This window comes from Syngnathoides biaculeatus, chromosome 9, assembly GCF_019802595.1.
Source record: "Syngnathoides biaculeatus isolate LvHL_M chromosome 9, ASM1980259v1, whole genome shotgun sequence".
Taxonomy (NCBI): domain Eukaryota; kingdom Metazoa; phylum Chordata; class Actinopteri; order Syngnathiformes; family Syngnathidae; genus Syngnathoides; species Syngnathoides biaculeatus.
The window spans coordinates 5958661-5977430 of record NC_084648.1 but is presented as its reverse complement, the minus strand read 5'-3'; the positions used below and the strand labels follow the sequence as shown (position 1 = coordinate 5977430).

General features: G+C 40.1%; 1 protein-coding gene across 1 annotated transcript; it reads left to right on the top strand.

Annotated features, from left to right (window-relative positions):
• Positions 1 to 465: 465 nt before the first annotated feature.
• p4hb (prolyl 4-hydroxylase, beta polypeptide) lies at positions 466 to 18230 on the top strand. Its single transcript, XM_061830484.1, has 11 exons — positions 466 to 796; positions 3629 to 3835; positions 7177 to 7310; positions 7390 to 7527; positions 11260 to 11364; positions 11479 to 11604; positions 11673 to 11873; positions 12111 to 12231; positions 12974 to 13155; positions 13558 to 13686; positions 16856 to 18230. Exons 1-11 carry the CDS (start codon positions 658 to 660, stop codon positions 16922 to 16924), a joined length of 1551 nt encoding a protein of 516 aa, XP_061686468.1. The 5' UTR covers positions 466 to 657; the 3' UTR covers positions 16925 to 18230.
• Positions 18231 to 18770: the final 540 nt, after the last annotated feature.

Below are 18770 nucleotides of genomic sequence, written 5' to 3'. Positions count from 1 at the left end.
TCTCGCTTTGACACACTGAATGGATCCCCATCCCCCTACCCCATTGTTGTTGTAATAATAAATTTCGTGTTTTTTTTTTCAAGTAGTTTCCTGTTGGATCAGGAAGTGGGTAATTTTTGCGTAGTATTTATGAATGTGGAGGATGGATTAATTTGCATGAGTTCACAAGAAATGGCAATACAAAATAACTCCATTTAGTTCATGGTGCAAATCAGGAACATATTGTACATTTTAACGCGTAAAGACGTGCAAAAGGGTACGTCTTTGGACGTGTCTGAGTTTCCCATGGCGTCGCCCTCTTACGATAATGGCAAATCGCGTGCCTTGGCTGCAAACGGACATGACCATAAAGGAATTGAGACGTAGTATGTGACGTCACTGGAGGAGGCTTTCACTTCCAGGTGCGGGCAGCTGCGGTCCAGTCACAATTCAACACGAACTGCTTCGGGCCTGATAAATACGCATGCGCAATGCGCTGACCCCCCCTTCTACTGTCTGCCACGTTAGTAGCGGTAGACACAAACTAGCAAGCTACTCCGACTCCGATTAACAACACAATAACCAGTAACTTGATCGGCTCAACTTTGCCGTGAAACATTAGCTCCCGGCCCTCTATTGTTTTTTTTTATTTTTGCGTAAGAACCTTCGAACGCAAAAATGTTCAAGTTTGTCATCCTGTGCACGTTAGCTGTAGCCAGTCGGGCTGAAATCTCGGAGGAAGATGACGTTCTGGTCCTGAAGAAGAGTAACTTCGAGGAGGCTCTCCAAGCGCACCCCGACATCCTGGTGGAATTCTGTGAGTATGACAACCGCTGGCACAATTTCGCGAGCTAATTTGTTGTACTGACTCGTCGTTTTGTCATATTAGCGTGCAAGCTAACGGGGGCCAGCAGTAAACTTTTGTCACGTTCGACAGGTTGTCCCTGCTTAGTGATTAATTACTGGAGTCTGCCCATGTTGTAGTTTCATTTTTTCCATCATGAGTTTCTGACCGAGATGACAGAAAATGTACTTCTTTGCTGTCATTTTAACAATGCAAAGAAAAGGGGCATTGTTGGTGACTTGGTCGCTGTTCAATAAGTCCACCATACGTGTCGTTCAAAGCTCGTTTCGTTGTTGACGTTACCAAACTGCATGACTCTCCTTGGACCATTCATAAGACAACCAGTCGAAGTTGGGTGGGATGAAGTTTTGTTTGATTGCTCGTTTCTCGTCTGGGCGGGATCTCAGTTGGGATGTGGAGCTAAGTTGACGTGTACTTCACAGGCGTTCATCACCTTGTTTACACAGATTGCACAGCCTTAAAAAAAGGCATTTCCTTGCTAAATCATAAACTGATTAAACTTTTGAAAGCTTGACAATTAATTCAATTTGAGAGTTCCCAGAGGTGTTTTGTGTTTAGTATGCTTTTGTCAAAATATCCCAAGGATCAAGAATTTAGTCAACTTTGTGCACCCTATTAGACTTGCTGAAATTTGCCCAGTTTGTGAATTTTGTCCTGTCTAAATTAAGAAAACCACCCCTCATCTTACCCTCCATATGACAATGACTGGCAAATCCAATTTTTTTTTTTACAATGACTAATAAGGGTGGTGCTAGCTGCAGATCTAAATCAAAACATCATGGATTACATTTCTCCTGTGGGTGCAGCATCGCTGGATTGCATTTATCAATTACACAAACCTGTATATGTGCAGCAATACATTGACAAGTTCAGCCCTTTTCAGAACCTAACACTAAGTTAATCTGTGCATCCAACAAAATACAGTTTCGGTCTCATGTCCAAACTTAATTGAATGACGCTTCCCCGAACCCACTGTCAGATAATTTATTATTCCCAATAATCATTTAATTCTTCCTTATTCTGTACCAATAATTCCTGCTTTGTGAGTGAATATACTGTCCCTCTCATTGACATACCACCAGAATTCTCACTTTGACACTACACATGCATAAAGTACCTGAGTACATTTGCTAAAATGACACTTATGGCAAAAACCTAAAACAGTCGAGCAGTGGAATTAATCTTAAAATGTTCAATATTTCAAAGCATTTTATTACTATTTTGCATACTGTTGATAAATAAATTTTTAGAGCATTATTTCAAAACATTTGAAAAAAAATGCTGACCATTCGCTTGAAATTTTTTTTGCAAACTAACATCTTGATACATTGTATTAAACGTTTTTTTTTTTTTTATTTGGTCACAACCCACCAACCTCATTGTGTGAACTAAAAGTAGTTGTGTAAAATTTCAAAGATGACTTGATTTACCGAGGACCTGCAGTACAAGCAAGATATGGCTGTTCTTTATTGTGTAACATATATATGAAAGTGCACTCGGGGTTTGTCCAAGAAGGGACCAGTGCATCATGCTCTCCTGGCTCCAGCAGAATGCACCTTGGTAGACTGCAAGTGCATAGATCTGCGCATCTTGACCCTCTGTTAAGCTGCTGTTCTGATCAATTGTAGTGGCGCATGTAAAACGCCAGATCGGAATAGGTCCCTTCATCTCACATGTAAGCAGTTGAGCGGAGAATGTCAATTAGAATGATTTCAGTCTGAAAAGGAAACACACGGGCGCTTTTACCTGATGCGCAATAGCATGAAGTACAGTAATCACTGCCATTGCTGGGGTTATGTTCCAGACCACACTTGTAATTAGTGAAATCCATGATCTAGAAATAGCCTGTTTAAATACAGCTGTGGCTGTTCTTGTACTTTGTTTCTTTAATAAAACACCTTCAAAAAAACAAGTAAGGCAAATATTGTACAAATACTAAATAAAGAGTAAGAACGGTGTGATCCACAATATAAGGGAGGTATACAGTACTCAAATTTGACTGCATTTGATTGCTACCAAAGTAAACAAAATATTACCACTTATTTTCCAGGGAATGACTTCATTTAATTGCTATATTTGAGCAGCTGCATAGCTATATTATACTAAGACTTTCAGGTAGTTGCCTCGTCAAACAACCAGTCGGGAGCAAGATTTCAAATGCACAATTATCCACACTCATTTGACATGAACGGAAGTCTTTTACATGTCACATGCCTACCTGGTATGCTTTGAATTGGTGATAGATTTCATTATGGCAGTGAGCCATACCACGTTTTATAATGTTCCCTTTTGATGTTAATAGCGCTACGACGCCTTGCATGTATGCAAAATAGTTCTACATAGACACTACCTTTTGCCTGAAAGCTCTGCAGTAGTGTGAAACATTTGAGCTGTTTATATTCTGTATTTTTGTTTTGTACACATGATGAAAGTCTTACCTACTTTCGTGACAGTTGAGGAGCCCCCTTGCTGCATGATAAGCCAGGCAATACTTTATTGTGAACCTCAATCCAGTTTTGTGCGGACTGAGATGGGACAAGATGGAGCCAAAGTATTTATTTGCTTTAACCCAAGCACAAAAACAAAAAAACCTGTTATCACCGGAAACATTAAAATCCATTGTTTACCAAATGTGTAATCTGTTTTATATTTTCCCTATAATCTGGTTAGTAATCTCTTCATATATTTACATGTTTTCAACTTTTTTTTTTCCTGAACATGCCCCAGAACTGTTTTCCAAACCTGGTGGTGCACTCGTTAATTTCTCTCTATCGCATCCTCCAGATGCCCCATGGTGTGGTCACTGCAAGGCCCTGGCTCCAGAGTATGCCAAGGCTGCCGGCATGCTCAAAGCAGAAGGTTCCGAGATCCGCCTGGCTAAGGTTGACGCCACTGAAGAGACCGAACTGGCCCAAGAGTTTGGTGTCCGTGGATACCCCACCATCAAGTTCTTCAAGGGAGGAGACAAGGAATCTCCCAAAGAGTATTCAGGTAAACTTTTTTTTTTTTTTTTTTTTTTAATCAGCTATGGTGCCGGTAGATGGCTGTTTTCAAAGCAATCATGCAAGATTTTCTTTGAAACTGGTAGAGAATTCAGTCTCTCATGTAGTCTGGCTCGGTCTTGAAGGAACATGCTTTGCACACAGATCTTAAATACAACTTCATTGTAAACTGGTTCATTTCACTTGTTCCAATTTAAGAGCTGCTATCCAAAATCCTGTAAACAATCTAGGCCTTTTAACTGCTTCCACATTTTAATATTCAGCTTTTAACTGCTTTCACATTTTAATATTCAGGTAAGCAGTAGTTGGAAACTTGTGCTAAACTGCTGTAGTCTTTTGAAATAGATGCATGTAAATTTGAATTTGATGAATGCACAAAGGCTAAACTTCTAAACAGTTTGACTGGTCAGAGTAACCTCTAAAGTACTACTACTGGACTACTTTTTAACAAACTATGTAATGGTCTTCAGTTCGAAATGGATCTTTAAGCATAAATGAGTAGTTTAAAAAAAAATCAATGTACAGTAATCCCTCATTTTTTGCAGTTAATGGGGACCAGAACCCCCCGCCCAACATTTGAGAGCACACACTGCCATAGTCAAATTTGAGGAAGACCTCAGCATCAACAGTACACTAACTTTATACAGTGTACAAATTCCACCACTTCCTAAACATCACATGGATGCGGATATTAGCTGACATATATATCTGTATCGCTATTGTACTCACATTTAAAACGAGATAGATACTTGCCAATACCAAACAATGGACCTTTCCGAATGACGATCTTTATCTCCGCCCCCCCAACTACAGTTGCCATGCCCCACAGTCTTCCAAAATTGCGTATTCTGGATACTATTGGATTGTTTTTTGCCAAATCCATTAGACTTCTCCAAGAGTTCTACGGAGAGATCTCAACTATTTCACGCACGATGCAGTGTCAGACTTGGAGTGAAATGTTGGTGATCGATGCAAAAAAGTTTGACACCTCTCAAACTTCATTTTGAACTCCAACAGGATAAAATAGTGGAATCGTACTGCGCATGTAAAGCAGCGTGAGTACTTTTTACTTGGAAAGATCACGAGTAATATCGTAGTCTTTAAGTGAGTGGGTGTATTAATTTGACTTGGCTTGTAATCAAACCAGCGCTGTCTTAAAAGTCTGATGTGACACAAATAGGCAAATAGACATTTCTCTTGCATGACATGGCGCATTTACGTATCACTAACCCGACTCTTCGGCATAAAACATTACACACTTCATTCAGCAGGTCAGTGATGCGCTAACAAATTGAAAGTTGTTCTCCTGTAATGTTCCGGAGAGTACCGGAACTTGCCAAATCTAAGCGACATTTCAAACAAAATCTTGAAATTGACTGACTATTTCATTTCTGTTGTGTTGAGAATTTTTTAAATGTTTTTTAATGAAATTTTAGCTCCATTTGAATTATTGACAAATCAAATACATTTCCTCTGGATTAGGACTTTAATGCAAGCAAATACAGTTGATGAATGGAAGGCAATAAGACAGACTACAAGCACGAGCTCTTCACTTGGAAAACTATCACAATATAATGAATTGTCAAGGACCATATGTCTGTTTTTCTGTTGGACCAGTGGTCAGTTGTGCAGGGCCACACTGACAGTTGTCATTGTAGAACTATAAGAAAATGAAGTCATGGCAGGTGGTATAACAATTGTCTTCGTGTAACATCACCACCACACCAGATTGCTGAGCTCTCAAACTTCAAAATAAAAGTTTCATAAATTACTACATTGGACATCATGCCAAGTTAGGCTTTTATTTTGAAGTTGGTACCAGAGGCACAGCAGGACCTTATTGAGGTCTTGGCAATCTGTTCGCCCTCTGGTGGCTGGCTTTCTTAGTTGCGGGCAGTGTTACATATTTGGCACATAGCGTATGTAGCAGCAGCACCTGGATTTTAAATATTAAAAAGATCGCTGATGGTCAGCCTCATTTAATTGTGGCAGTCAAATTGCGATCACAATTCAAATGGGATTCATTGTGCAGCCGTAATTCACTAGCAAAATGTACAATGTCAGTATGAGCCACACCAAACTATTTTTGTTTTAAAGCGGTTCAGATCAAGCAAGCAAGCATTTCCTGGTGTGAATACATAAGTGTAAAACGTTAACCACTTTTTAAGAATAATTAAATTAACAACCCTTTTGGTGGGTGACGGTATCCAAAAAATTAGTTTACTTGAAGTTCCAGTTGCTAAAATATTGAAGTCGTGTGTAAAAGCTAGGTCAAAATCAAAGTTAATTGTGTGGAATTCTTCTCTTCTGTTTTAATGAGTCCCTTTTATTCATGTTTATTTAAACCCATTAAATGTATGACGATTAAAAGTCTGATTTAGTTGAGAATAGACTTATGTTCTTTCATCTGCCTAGTAAATCTCTTTAAATTGCAAATCCAACAACTACAGCATTTGAAGTCCCTGTTGTGCTATCCGTGGACACACAAGATCCACTTGATTGTCTGGACTTTTTGGGGGGTTTGTTTTACCCATGCAAACAAATTCTTGGTCTGGCCCATATATGCTTTGAGGGTACAGGAAGTAGGACACTAGATATGAATTCCAAGTCCAAGCGCTAGTCTGAGCATCTGTGCGATTAAACTAACGTGCAGAACAAGTCATTTGATTCTGCTTGGCTCAAGGTGGCAGTAGAAAAGAGTTGGAGTTGGTTCGGTCTTTGGTGAAATGTGCACTCAGTCACGTATACTGGACTCTGTGGCCTGGGCTCCATTCCATTTGACACTAGAGAGGCGCTAGTTTTTAGAAAACCAAATGGTCATGACTTCATTCATTCATTTTTGGCAAAGTTTTCCGAAAGTGTTACAGTACCTCCTTGGCTTGTAATTCAAATCTTTCTGGGTCAGTCTGTTTAAAGAAGCGGGAATCCTTTTACATGCTCAAAGATATTAGGAAATATAGGTCAAAATAGCACCTGCACTCTCATGTAAACATGAGTGAATTGTCAAAATGTAGCAATCATTTTTATTTTTCAAAGACTAACATTTATTTGAAATGCAGTGTTTTGATAGTCACGGAGCCCAAATAATTCATAGCTGTACTTTTTTTTTGTATTTCTGTCAACTTTGTTTTTACGCCACTACATTTCATAAATGTACTTTTACTCAGTTTTCTTAGTCTTACACATTATAGTACATTGTTTTTAAAAGATTGTTCGTTGACAATTTCAACTTGTATTTACAAAGACGCTTGTCGTTTTACTCAAATATCTTTCAGGCACTTCATACAAAACTGGTAAACTTTTATAAGATATTGAAATTTCCTGTTTCAGCTGGAAGGCAGGCCGACGACTTTATCAACTGGCTAAAGAAACGCACCGGCCCAGCGGTTTCCACACTAGATGATGTCACTGCTGCACAGTCTTTTATTGAGCCCCATGAGGTGGTGGTCATTGGATTCTTTAAGGTAAGTGACTATTTTCTTGAACGTCCTTCTGACCTCGCTCTTTCATTATTGTAAAATATTGACAAACCTTTGTTCGTAGGATGTGGAGTCAGTCGGGGCCAAGGCTTTCGAAAAAGCAGCTGAAGCAGTAGAAGACATTCCCTTTGGCACTACCTCAGACGATGCAGTTTTCACGAAGTTCGAGGTCTCTCAAGATGGCATTGTTCTCTTCAAGAAGGTGAGTGCCATTTCATTATCATTGCATCATGCATAAGGGATATACTCGACAGTCGAGTAATAAGGGACAATGTAAAAGTTAATCCAAACTTAACCCATTCATGGGCAGGGTGGCAACTTTTTGCCTTATTGAGATAAGTCTCCTAACAGGCCACAATCAAGGAAATAACACTTTTTTGGTTTATGGTTAAGTTATATGATGACTTAACTAATTTATAATCTTGTCCCAAAAAATGGTTCGCTGCCCGCGAGAAGGTACTTGGGTTTTCTTAGTAGATCGTCCCAAAAACCGGAATCAGAATTAGATTAAAACACTTAAATATTTGGATTTACTGTAGGATATAATGCCTGACAATCATGATGTCCCAAAAATGGGACACTGCCCATGAATGGGTTAACCTGGCTAGTCCGTTGATGGCAACATGGAGGGGGGGGTTGAGGGTCTCTTTCATGAGCAGTTTCGCGCGCTTACTCTTTTAGCCATAGAGAAATTGTTAAACTGTACTAAAGTGTTCCAGAGATGTCTACACAATGTCATTAAGCATACTGTAACTACCAGGCTTTACACTTCAGCTTTTTTGGGGTCGACCAGTGAGTTAAAAAAAATAAATGATCACTGAGCCGATTGCAAAGATGGAGCAATGTCTGTTTTAAATGACCTGTTCATTTAATATATATACTCATATACTTAATTGTTCTAAAATTATATTTACAATCATTGTATCTTTGTTCATCTATTTATGCCTGTGAGTCATAGCAACAGACTGAACAAATTAATACTTATATTAAAGGGTAGTAAGTAGTGTACATACAATAACGTATGTACTTTTTGTGATTTTATTTGTTGGTGTGCCGTGAGCTTTTTAAACTGTAAAGAATATGCTTCGGCTTCATAAAGATAGGATAGCACTGCCTCAGTGGTATCGGAATACAAGTTTATTTTTATTGCAGTTGTGAGACTACTGCCATAAAATCTTGTCATATCTCGGTCACAACGTGGCAACACTCCCCAACGTACTATGATACCACCGTATTAACTTGTCAAATCAAACAGTGTCGTGAGGCGGCACCAGAAAGCATGTCACTGCTCCGTACCATAGCAATAACGATGGATTGTGCCATTCTGTTGTGAGGGTGGCTAGGCGAACAAAGCAGAAAAGCATCTAGTTGTTGCTTGTGCAGGATAATCCCAGGGCGCAATTCCACAATATTCATGCATTAAAATTCAGAAAGTTGCTTAAAAATTTGACTAACGTGATAAATTCTCATTTAATAGAGGGGTTAAAATCTCACAAAACAGAATTCCCGAGCAATGGGAATGTTAACAACCGCCATGTTTGCTTGTCCAAGCACTCAGAAATCATGCCCCGGAAGTGATTTCGGACTCAATGTTGTAAACCCACAGATCGACCTACTTTTGGCAGGGAGGTATGTCGTGATTCGTGCATGCGATCTGCTCGGGCATTCATAAAAATTTAGGTTTCCCGTAACCCGACCAACTGTAAATATTCAAAAGCAAATAAAATTGCTGACATCTTTTTTTTTTTTTTTTTTTTTTTTTTTAAATTTATTTATTTTTTTAATAAATAAACACGAAGAGGACGTAAATTTGGACAAGGGAAGTAACCTGGGTCCTGTCTCAAATATTTACCAATCAAGTGACTTTTCTCTCCATCTGCCTCTGGCTGTCGGCTATAATTTGAGAATCCGAAATAACTATGATAAATTACATCAAGTTAAAACGAGGCAATAGTCTTTTAATCAAGATGATTGATCTTGATAAATGTTTCAACCTGTGTAATTGTATCTTCTGGCCCACTTGATCCCTTTGTGTTCTTTTTTTTTTTTTTTTTTTTTTTTTTTCCATAGCCATGAAATACTACCAAGGTGTTCTAGAGTCTGTGTAGTATTACTTCAAAATATCCGCCAAGAGGAACGACAACTTAGAAGTTAGATGAGTCAACTCTATAATGCAGAGAAGTTCACAAAGTCCGTTGGCTTGGCTTCCTTCAGGCCCTAGAAGCTATATTCAGAACACTAGACTCCCTTCTGACACTGTTTACAACAAACTGACCCAAAAGGAAAAGGTCTCAGTAGAAAGTGAGATAGTGAAACAGTAACTGCTCAGTGAAATTATTTCTACGCATGGAAGACAAACACTGAGAGTTAGTGTTATCTCTTTTTTTACATCCATTAAAATTACTGCAACATGAATAAATGTAATAAGTATATATGAAAAAATAATCTTTTTCATAAAAAAAATCTCATCAGTTTTGGGAAAATCTCATTGGTTTTGAACATGGGGAGATTTTCTCATTGGTAAATTGCTCCAGGATTATCCCTGCTATGCATTCAAGGAGTTTTGGGGTATGTTCATGTACTATTAATACAATACAGCTTGAAAACATGCAACGGAATGTTACGTAGTCTAGCAAGCCAGTACTATAGTCATATTTGTATGTCAGCATACAGACAATTTTTGTAGTCATTCTCCAAGCTTCAGGAAACAATGGTTCATGTGGATGAATAAAAGTTGACAACAGCGAGTGTGGCAATCGAAGCTCATTGGTCAACGTAAAGGTGCGCTGTTTGTCACTATAAAATAGCCAAAATTCACACATGCTAGAAATTTCATTTTGGTGTTGTAGGGTTATCATGGATTGTGGTTTGTCAAAGTTTTTTTTTTTTTTTTTTTTTTTTTTTTGTCCCTGACAAAATGTCTGGGCCCCATCTAAGAAATTGCTTGCAGGAGCTAATGAATCCAGTATCGTGGCTAAAATCCTGTAGTCTGATCGAAGTCTGCAAAAGAAATTGGTCAGACCAAGAGTCTAAGTGGGGTGCAAGAATAAGACAGCGAAAATTTTTTTGTACAATGTGTGCCATGATGTGGCACCTGTAATACAGGACACACCAAGTGACTTTGTGTACCAAATGGTCATAACTAGATCAAGGTTTGCTTACATGTTAAAGCACCACTGGATTACTCACTTTTCACTACTTAGGAAGAAAGCAAACTACGACTTGTTGCATTTTGTTTTTTGTAAAAGTTGCAGAGTGGCACAAATATTAGATTGCCCCAGGCTAAAATCCTGAATTGACTTTAAAGAGTTCGCGTGTAGAAATTACATCTTAAATTGGTCATTTGTGGTGTCTCGTGAGCCCTTTTTAATTACATTTAAGTCTGCAAGTGTCTTTGATTTATGTCAGTAATGCGATGCCGTTGACCTCCGAGAGTCAATCCACTCTTCGCTAATTTCGGCCAGCAAGATCTGCTCTGAGAATGTCTCCAAACTGTCAGCACAAGTCAATACTTATGTTGACGGTTTTGTGGTCCTGTGAAGATCTGAGCCTAATGGAAAAAAATTGCCGTAATGTCAACTCTTAACTAACCATCTCAAAGTAGCGACTGTTAATCGGCAGCTGGGAACGTCCCCTTGCTCATGACAACAGGGTTTTAAATTTCATGGCCAATAGCTGCCAGCATGGCATTTGCCAAACAGCTCTCCACGCTCGTTTGCCGGCAAGAGCTCCTTTGTATATTTCATTGTAGCTATTCTTAACGCGTAATAAGTTCCTTCACCCCTGGGGCACTCTCAAATCCCGGAAGGAAGACCAGGAGATTTGGGAGTGGTGACTGGTATATCTGTTTTTGGTGCTCACCTGTAGACAAGATTGGAACACCAGGTCTATATTTTTTGACTTTTTTTTTTCTCTCTCTTTTCTGTATTTTAAGTTTGATGAGGGGCGTAACACCTTTGATGGCGACCTTACCAAAGAAAATATCCTGTCCTTTGTTAAATCCAACCAGCTTCCTCTGGTCATTGAGTTCACCGAGCAGGTAATTTGTGGACTTGTGCACGTCTTTGATCTTATTTCTACTTTGTTCATATGTACTCCCTTCAAAAGTAAAAAGCAGTGTGGTCAGTGATGTTTTTCTATTTGTCACCCGTAGACTGCCCCTAAAATCTTTGGCGGAGAGATCAAGTCCCACATTCTCATGTTTCTGCCAAAAGCATCCTCAGACTTCCAGGACAAAATGGACCAGTTCAAGAAAGCTGCAGAGTCTTTTAAAGGACGGGTAAGACAACTCTTCCTAGGCCCCAATGTCTGTCACCTGAGTTCAAACGACCGTCTCCCCCTGTCCAGATTCTCTTCATTTTCATCGACAGTGATGTGGACGACAACCAGCGTATATTGGAGTTCTTCGGTCTGAAGAAAGAGGAGTGCCCTGCTATCCGCCTCATCACCCTGGAGGATGAGATGACCAAATACAAACCAGAGAGTGATGCCATCACTGCAGAGGGAATAGTTGCATTCTGCACACAATTTATAGACGGCAAACTGAAGGTAACATAACTGACAGTGCTGTTTGACTCTCATTTCCCTTTGAAAAGCTTAAGATACTAGACAAAGCACTTGCAAAATACTGAATGAACCCTAAATGAAAGTGATGGTTTGAAACTCCTATAAATGAGCAATGCTTCTACTAGCTACATGGTTGAGCCTGGGACATGCTAGTCTTTTATAGAAAAACATTTTTAAAATGGGATGTAGAACATGGAGTGAGTTGTATTGTCCCCACAGCCTCATCTGATGAGTCAAGACATTCCTGAAGACTGGGACAAAACCCCTGTCAAGGTTCTGGTTGGCAAGAACTTTGAGGAGGTCGCCTTTGATCCAAAGAAGAACGTCTTTGTCGAATTCTGTAAGATTTTGTTTTTAAAAACATGGCAAGTCACCATCTGTTTTGTACTGGTTGACATGTTCAAGAGGTGTCAGTCAATCTCAATTCAGAACGAATGACCCTGTCTTACTGTCACTCCAAACCCTTTTTCATTTCCAAGAGTAGCTGGTCAGGCTTCATACATACCATCTCGTTGCCACTCCTGCTGAAAAGACCCACTTAAAAATAGCTGCTGCACTATTCACCAGTGATTCCCATCCAAATGTGTGTTATTTTAGGTTTAGTCTTTTAATCAGCTGGCGTTTAGCACGTGCCCATCTGTCAACAGGTGAGTGGGTTTTGCTTCGCCAGACAACACAGGCATCAGTGCTATTTATCTCTGGCTCCAGCATATGACAGTAGTCCGTTTCCAGCCATGGAAGCCATTCTTCTAACATGGCCCGTTTTGAATGTGCCTTTTGTCTCTTAACATTGTTGTTCATAGACACTTCAAACTGCCGCTTGGGTAATGTTCTGTGTTCTCCTGGGTTTTTCCCCGGGTAATTCTGTTTCCACCCACATTCCAAAATCATGCATGGTAGGTTAGTTGAAGATTCCAAATTGGCCGGCGGTGTGAATGCAAGTGCAACTGCCTGGCAATCGGTTCAGGTCATAACCTGCCTCTCGCTCGAATGTAGCTGGGATAGGCTCCAGCATTCCTTTAACACTAGTGAGGGATAGCAGTATGGAAAATGGATGGATTTCAAAAGTACTGTTGTTGCAGATGCCCCTTGGTGTGGCCACTGCAAGCAGCTAAACCCAATCTGGGAAAAGCTGGGAGAGAAGTACAAGGACAGTGCCGACATCATTGTGGCCAAGATGGATTCCACAGCCAATGAGGTCGAGGCTGTCAAAGTTCACAGCTTCCCTACTCTTAAATTCTTCCCTGCAGGAGAAGAGCGCAAGGTATTGCAGTCATTTGTATAATAAGCTAAAACATTTTATAAACCATGTAGTGACCTTTTATAACATGTAGAAATATGGTATAATTTCTGGCAGTGTTTCCTTACATCCCAAATGTTTTTTTTTTTCTTTTTTTTTTTTTTTTAAGCATTGCTAACTGGAAATTTGAGCCTGCTGACCTCAAGCTTGGGCACATTTGTTGGTTTGGTGCAGTACATTCCTGCCTCAGTCTTGTGCTTTCATTTCTGCACTCTCTATCACTCATGAAGCAACCCATATGAAATAAGTAAGCACTGTATGGCAGATGGTAGCTGAATTGACTTTGTCCTTTTCACATGCAGCCCCCACCACAAAAAAAAATCACATCTGAGCAAATTATTGTATTTATGAAAATTGTTTGAACAGGTGATTGACTACAATGGAGAGAGAACACTGGAAGGCCTCACAAAGTTCCTCGAGAGCGGCGGTAAGGAGGGAGGTGCCCCTGCTGGAGATGACGACGACGACGATGATGAGGACGACTTTGATGCTGAGGTAAATTTCTCTACTTCAGTGGTTCCCAAAGTCAACCTGGGCCCGGACCTCGAGTGAGTCGTTCAAAAAGCTTCTGGACCCCCAACCTCAGCTTTCGCAAATAATGTAATGTAAGCCACTGGCACTGTCTGGCTGGGGTGTGGCGCTGCCTGAATCACTCATCTGGGCTGGGCTCAAAATAGGATAGATAGGTTGTGAGACATAGCGAGACAGAAGAAAAACATTTTTTTCTTCAGAAAAATATTTTGTTACTCTGTATCAGACATCGTGTCGCTGACCCCCTGGAAAGATGTTTTTCACCCCCTGGGGGTCCGTGGACCCCACTTTGGGAACCACTGCTCTACTTGGTAGCATCAACGAGTCTTATACTGAAAGCACATATTGAAACTGTTTATAGCAGGGTTGTTGGCTTTTTAAAAATAATACATGTTTTGTTACATTTGAAACTTGTAAATGAAATGCTTTTTTTGTTTAATTTGATGGCTCTGCACCAAATACTTTAAGTGAAATGAGAAACAACTTGGATAAAATAAAAGTAAGCATGTGCGACCAGTTCAGGGTGTACCCCACCTCTCCCCCAGTGAGCTGGCATAGGCTTAAGCAGACCTGCGACGTTGTGAGGATAAGCAGTGTAAAGATGGCTGGATATGAATTCACTTCTTTTGTAATGAAAGTCCTAAAAAGTTCTGATGGAACCAATTAGAGTACCTTGAAAAGTTGAAAGGTAACATTGGTGGAGCTACAGCGACTGAACCATTTCAGTTTTGACTGAAATAAGATTCCTACTCCATATAGCTGTGCTTTAGGTGGCTTGAAAATGGCAGTTATTATTGGCTTTAAAAAAAAACATTAAAAAGTGATGTTTTGAGTTTGCAAGACTCCCAAAGCGTATGTATGAAAACGGGTGTTTTTGTGAGATGAGACTGAAAGATACCTTTTCAGCCATCAAGGAAAAACTCGTCTGGTCCACATCCAAAACATTTCATCACACCGAGAACAAAACGACTCAAGACAGTGGTGTCAAGTGTCGTGGTGTGGGGATGTCCTCAACAGCAGTCACCTGGGAAACGGGTCTGAGCTGACAAAACATGTTTGGTACTAAATTCAGTGCTGATCTTGAGGAAAACCTGGACCCGTGTGCAAGAAGCTGGAACACTTTTCCATTGAAGGAATTGGCAAAAATCCTGGTGGCAAACTCGTGAACTTGCAGCTGTGATTGATGTGAAAGGTGATTGTACAAGATACTGACTTTAGGGGGGGGAATTTTGATGCACATTTTTCTGCCATCCTCATTCCACTTCAAGACTGAGTAATTTGTGCAGCTACATCAAAAGGTGTTAAAAAGCCAAGGCAGGTTAATATTTCAGCAAATCGGTGTACACTTATATTGGGTACATAATTAGATCTGCAGTGCACGGTTGCAAACTAAAATCTGTGTTCTCAAAAGCTGTCTGAAATTCCTGTCACCAGGATTGATTAATTTTTCATTTGTATTGTACCACTTAAAATATTTCCATGACTACTACGGTGTTTCTGCCCCCCACAATAATTTTATCCTTGTTCTGCATCTTCACAAAGACAGTTTTATACAGGTCCTCAAGGCTTTTCAGTTTGAACGCGTATCCAAAGTGCTTTTCAGCACCGTTGAGCTTTCTGAAACAAGAGCAAGATAAGTATCGCAAAAAGTCTCAAGGGGTCAAATTAGATTGCACTTAATCCTTTAGGATTTTGGAGGCCTAGTGGGAACCATCCCCCCCAAAAAAAAAAAACCCTGAAAGGACAGGTTTTGATATGTAATTTGTTTAGGTCTTATCGTAATACTTCAAATAGATGTTTTAAATAGCATAGTGGGAATAGGCATTTAAAGTGAAAATGTTTAAATCATTTAAATCTCACCAAAGGTGTTATGTTGTGATACCAATCGTATGTCGATGCCTGCTGGTTTTTAAGTAGCCCGCCTCATTCGTGAGCACAGTGAAGTTTACTAGTGTGTTTCGGACTGCTTTTATTAGCCCACCACCTTCTCAGAAGTCTAATTCTGGTGCAGCCCATCAATGACCGCAAAAATCGAATACAGCTGTCAACTGTTTACTGGGATTTGCTTGTGAAAACAGATGCATGCAGTGGCACACGTGCGAGACTCGCAGCTAACATTAGCATCTTGCAACTCTATCCCTGCCCCAGCTGTCCTCAGACTAGACTGGGAATGACCATGCAAGTAAGAGGTCACGACTGTCCCAGTCTGAGATAGATAAATTTGGAATTGTGGTGAATTTTTCAAGGTCAAGATTTTTTATAAGTGAGCTCTAAAAGGCCTTTTGAGGGAAGTGGAAACAAATTGAGCATATAAACCTTCTCTCCATGTGGGCAAGGCGAGGCCCTTTCTGCCGATTATTGAATGGGATAAACTCTCAAAACACTAGCAAGAAGCTGCTGCTGCGACTACTGCTGTTAGTGTAGGCTGCCAATCTCTACCCAGACCTTCATAGGCAGCCTCAATTCTGGCTCCTGATTTCTCTCACACTGCCACACCCCATAGAAGCATGCATCCAATACAAATGTATCTACAATGTTATAAGACTTTACAAAATGTGTTTTAAACAAATTTCTTTACATTTTTGGGGGGGAAAATGTGGGACAATTTTTAGTGAGCCTTGCTGGGGAGCATTGACATATTCAAGAGTAGATCCACTATATGTAGAACATCATGTGACCAATACAGTACACAAGATGGCTAACTTGGTGCTAACAAGCATAGCTATGATTCTTTGAAGCTGAACTTGCATTTTAAAATTTTCTTTATGGCTGTCTTTCATGCGTTTATTTATACAAATATATACTACATATAAATATGAATGGACCATAAACAGGCATCTTTGGTGGCTCTGTGGTAAAATCTTAAGGGGGGGAAAAAAGACGCTATAGATGTTGCTCCGGGTGCTTTACTTACAACTGCCCCATTCACCCGAAATGAAGAGGATTTGCTTTTGTGTGGTTTGCTGAATGCGGGGGTCATTTGTTTATATAGTGGCTTGATTATAGAATGACTTGAAATCTTAAATCAAAGTACCACGGTCATCTAAATCCTTTGAAAATGTTAAGTGGCTTCTATACTTGAACTAGTTGTGGGATTGCGGTAAATCTTAACATGCGTCATAATGATTTCCAGGATTTGGATGATGTGGATGATGGTCAGGAAGAAGACTCCGATGGCGAGGATGAACATGACGAGCTGTAAAGAGCTGGCAGAAGACGGTCCCGCTCCGCCCCCCACCCCCCACTACCTTCACGCCTAATATAGATCCCGTCCCTCTACTGAGACCATTATTTCCCTTTTCTAGTCCCCTCTCAGTCCAACAGTCGGCCAGTCAGTATTTCAGTACATGCGTCGCTCCCCGACATGATGGGTCTTGTTCTATTTAGGGGAAGGGGGAGCAAACCGCACAGCACGCCACCTCCATGAAGGTTTTGATGCTGCTGCAAACCTCCATGACAACTCTTGGTTTTTTTTTTTTTTTTTTTTTTTTAAACAATAGCACGGTGATAATCTTCAATTTAGTTTTGCTCCTTCAAAAAGAGTACACCTTAGCATTCATCAGGAAGTCTGCACTCATGGAGTTTGGTGTTAGGGTGATGGCTTTTGTAAAGGTTCTCTCAGGGGACAAAGGGTCTATCTGTTATTTTCCACTAAAATGATCCTTCACAGCATAGCAAAAAGCCCCCTCTAGACCCCCCCCCCCTCCACCACCCCACATGTAGCCAAGATAAATATCTGAACAAACTGCCTTCTGTAAGTGATGGCGGAACGTACAGTACTTTCTCTTATCCTTGCCATCCCCAAACAATTAACTCCTCACACGCTGGGGACCTACTGACTATTTTCTAAAAGAACAAATGCTAACTTTTTTTGTGGGGGCGGAATGTTTTATTTAATGTCTTTAACTTTTTTTATTTTTAATTTAGGATTTTTTTTTTTTTTCCCATATGTTTTGACCATTGTGCCCAGTTGTAGCCAGTTGGGCTTGTTGGGGCAAGAGATGGCACTTGGACACACACTCAGGCCATGGATTTTTTTGTTTTTTTCCTCTTATGGGAGCCAGTTCTGAAAAGTCGCACTGTGTTCATGCTTTTTTCGAGATTTTGTGGTTACTACACAGCCAGATGTGCAATGTTTCAAGTTTGGTCTGAGACAAGTGTTTGTTAATCTTATACAGGAGGACGCAGTTGCCCAGCACCACCCATTGACCACACTGTACTTTCTGTATCCCAATTCACTCTACTTGCGCAATATTTTTGTGTGTGTGTGTGTGTGTGTGCTAAGAATGGCTAGTTTTCCTAGTCAAGTGTGTGTGTGTGTGCTAAGAATGGCTAGTTTTCCTAGTCAAGTGTGTGTGTGTAATAAGTGGTGGCATGAGTAGAGTGAGGTGATACAATTGACATCTGTACAGTGATGAGATACTTAAAGCATTCCATCATATCCAGATTGATGTGGGGAAAATGTCAAATGGTGGCCAATAAAAAATAAAAACAACTTAAAAACCTTCTGCCTGCAAGTCTTTATTTGTTGAACTGTGTGACATGATGTATTTTATATCCAAAAACGATGGTATTCTGCATGTCCAAATTGTAATTCATTGAGGTTAAATGGTTTTGGTTTATTTTATAGTGTACATTCAAGAATGAAGGGTAAACAAGAGGCATATGACGACATGTGCACCAGGTTGGATACGTAAGGGAGAAAAGGATCTTTACAGGTTGATCAGACAGGGATAGAGATGGGAAGGATATGGAGCAAGTAAAGGTTATTAAAGATAGTGATGGAAATGTTGACTGGTGCCAGTAGTGTGCGAAGTAGATGGAAAGAGTACTTTGAGAAGTTAATGAATTAAGAAAATAGAGAAGGGGGTGTAGAAGAGGAAAGTGTGAATGACCAGGAAGTGGCAACAATTAGTAAGGGGGAAGTTAGATAGGCACTGAACAGAATGGGGGGGGGGGGGGGGGGAGTTGGTCCTGATGACATACCAGTGGCAGTATGGAAGCAATTTGGAGAGGTGCCTGTGGAGTTTTTGACCAACTTATTCAAT

Coding starts and splice junctions, on each gene's coding strand:
- p4hb (XM_061830484.1), top strand. CDS start 658: ATGTTCAAGTTTGTCATCCTGTGCACGTTAGCTGTAGCCAGTCGGGCT. Junction 3,836..7,176: donor ATCTCCCAAAGAGTATTCAG/GTAAACTTTTTT, acceptor TTCCTGTTTCAG/CTGGAAGGCAGGCCGACGAC. Junction 13,687..16,855: donor AGGACGACTTTGATGCTGAG/GTAAATTTCTCT, acceptor AATGATTTCCAG/GATTTGGATGATGTGGATGA.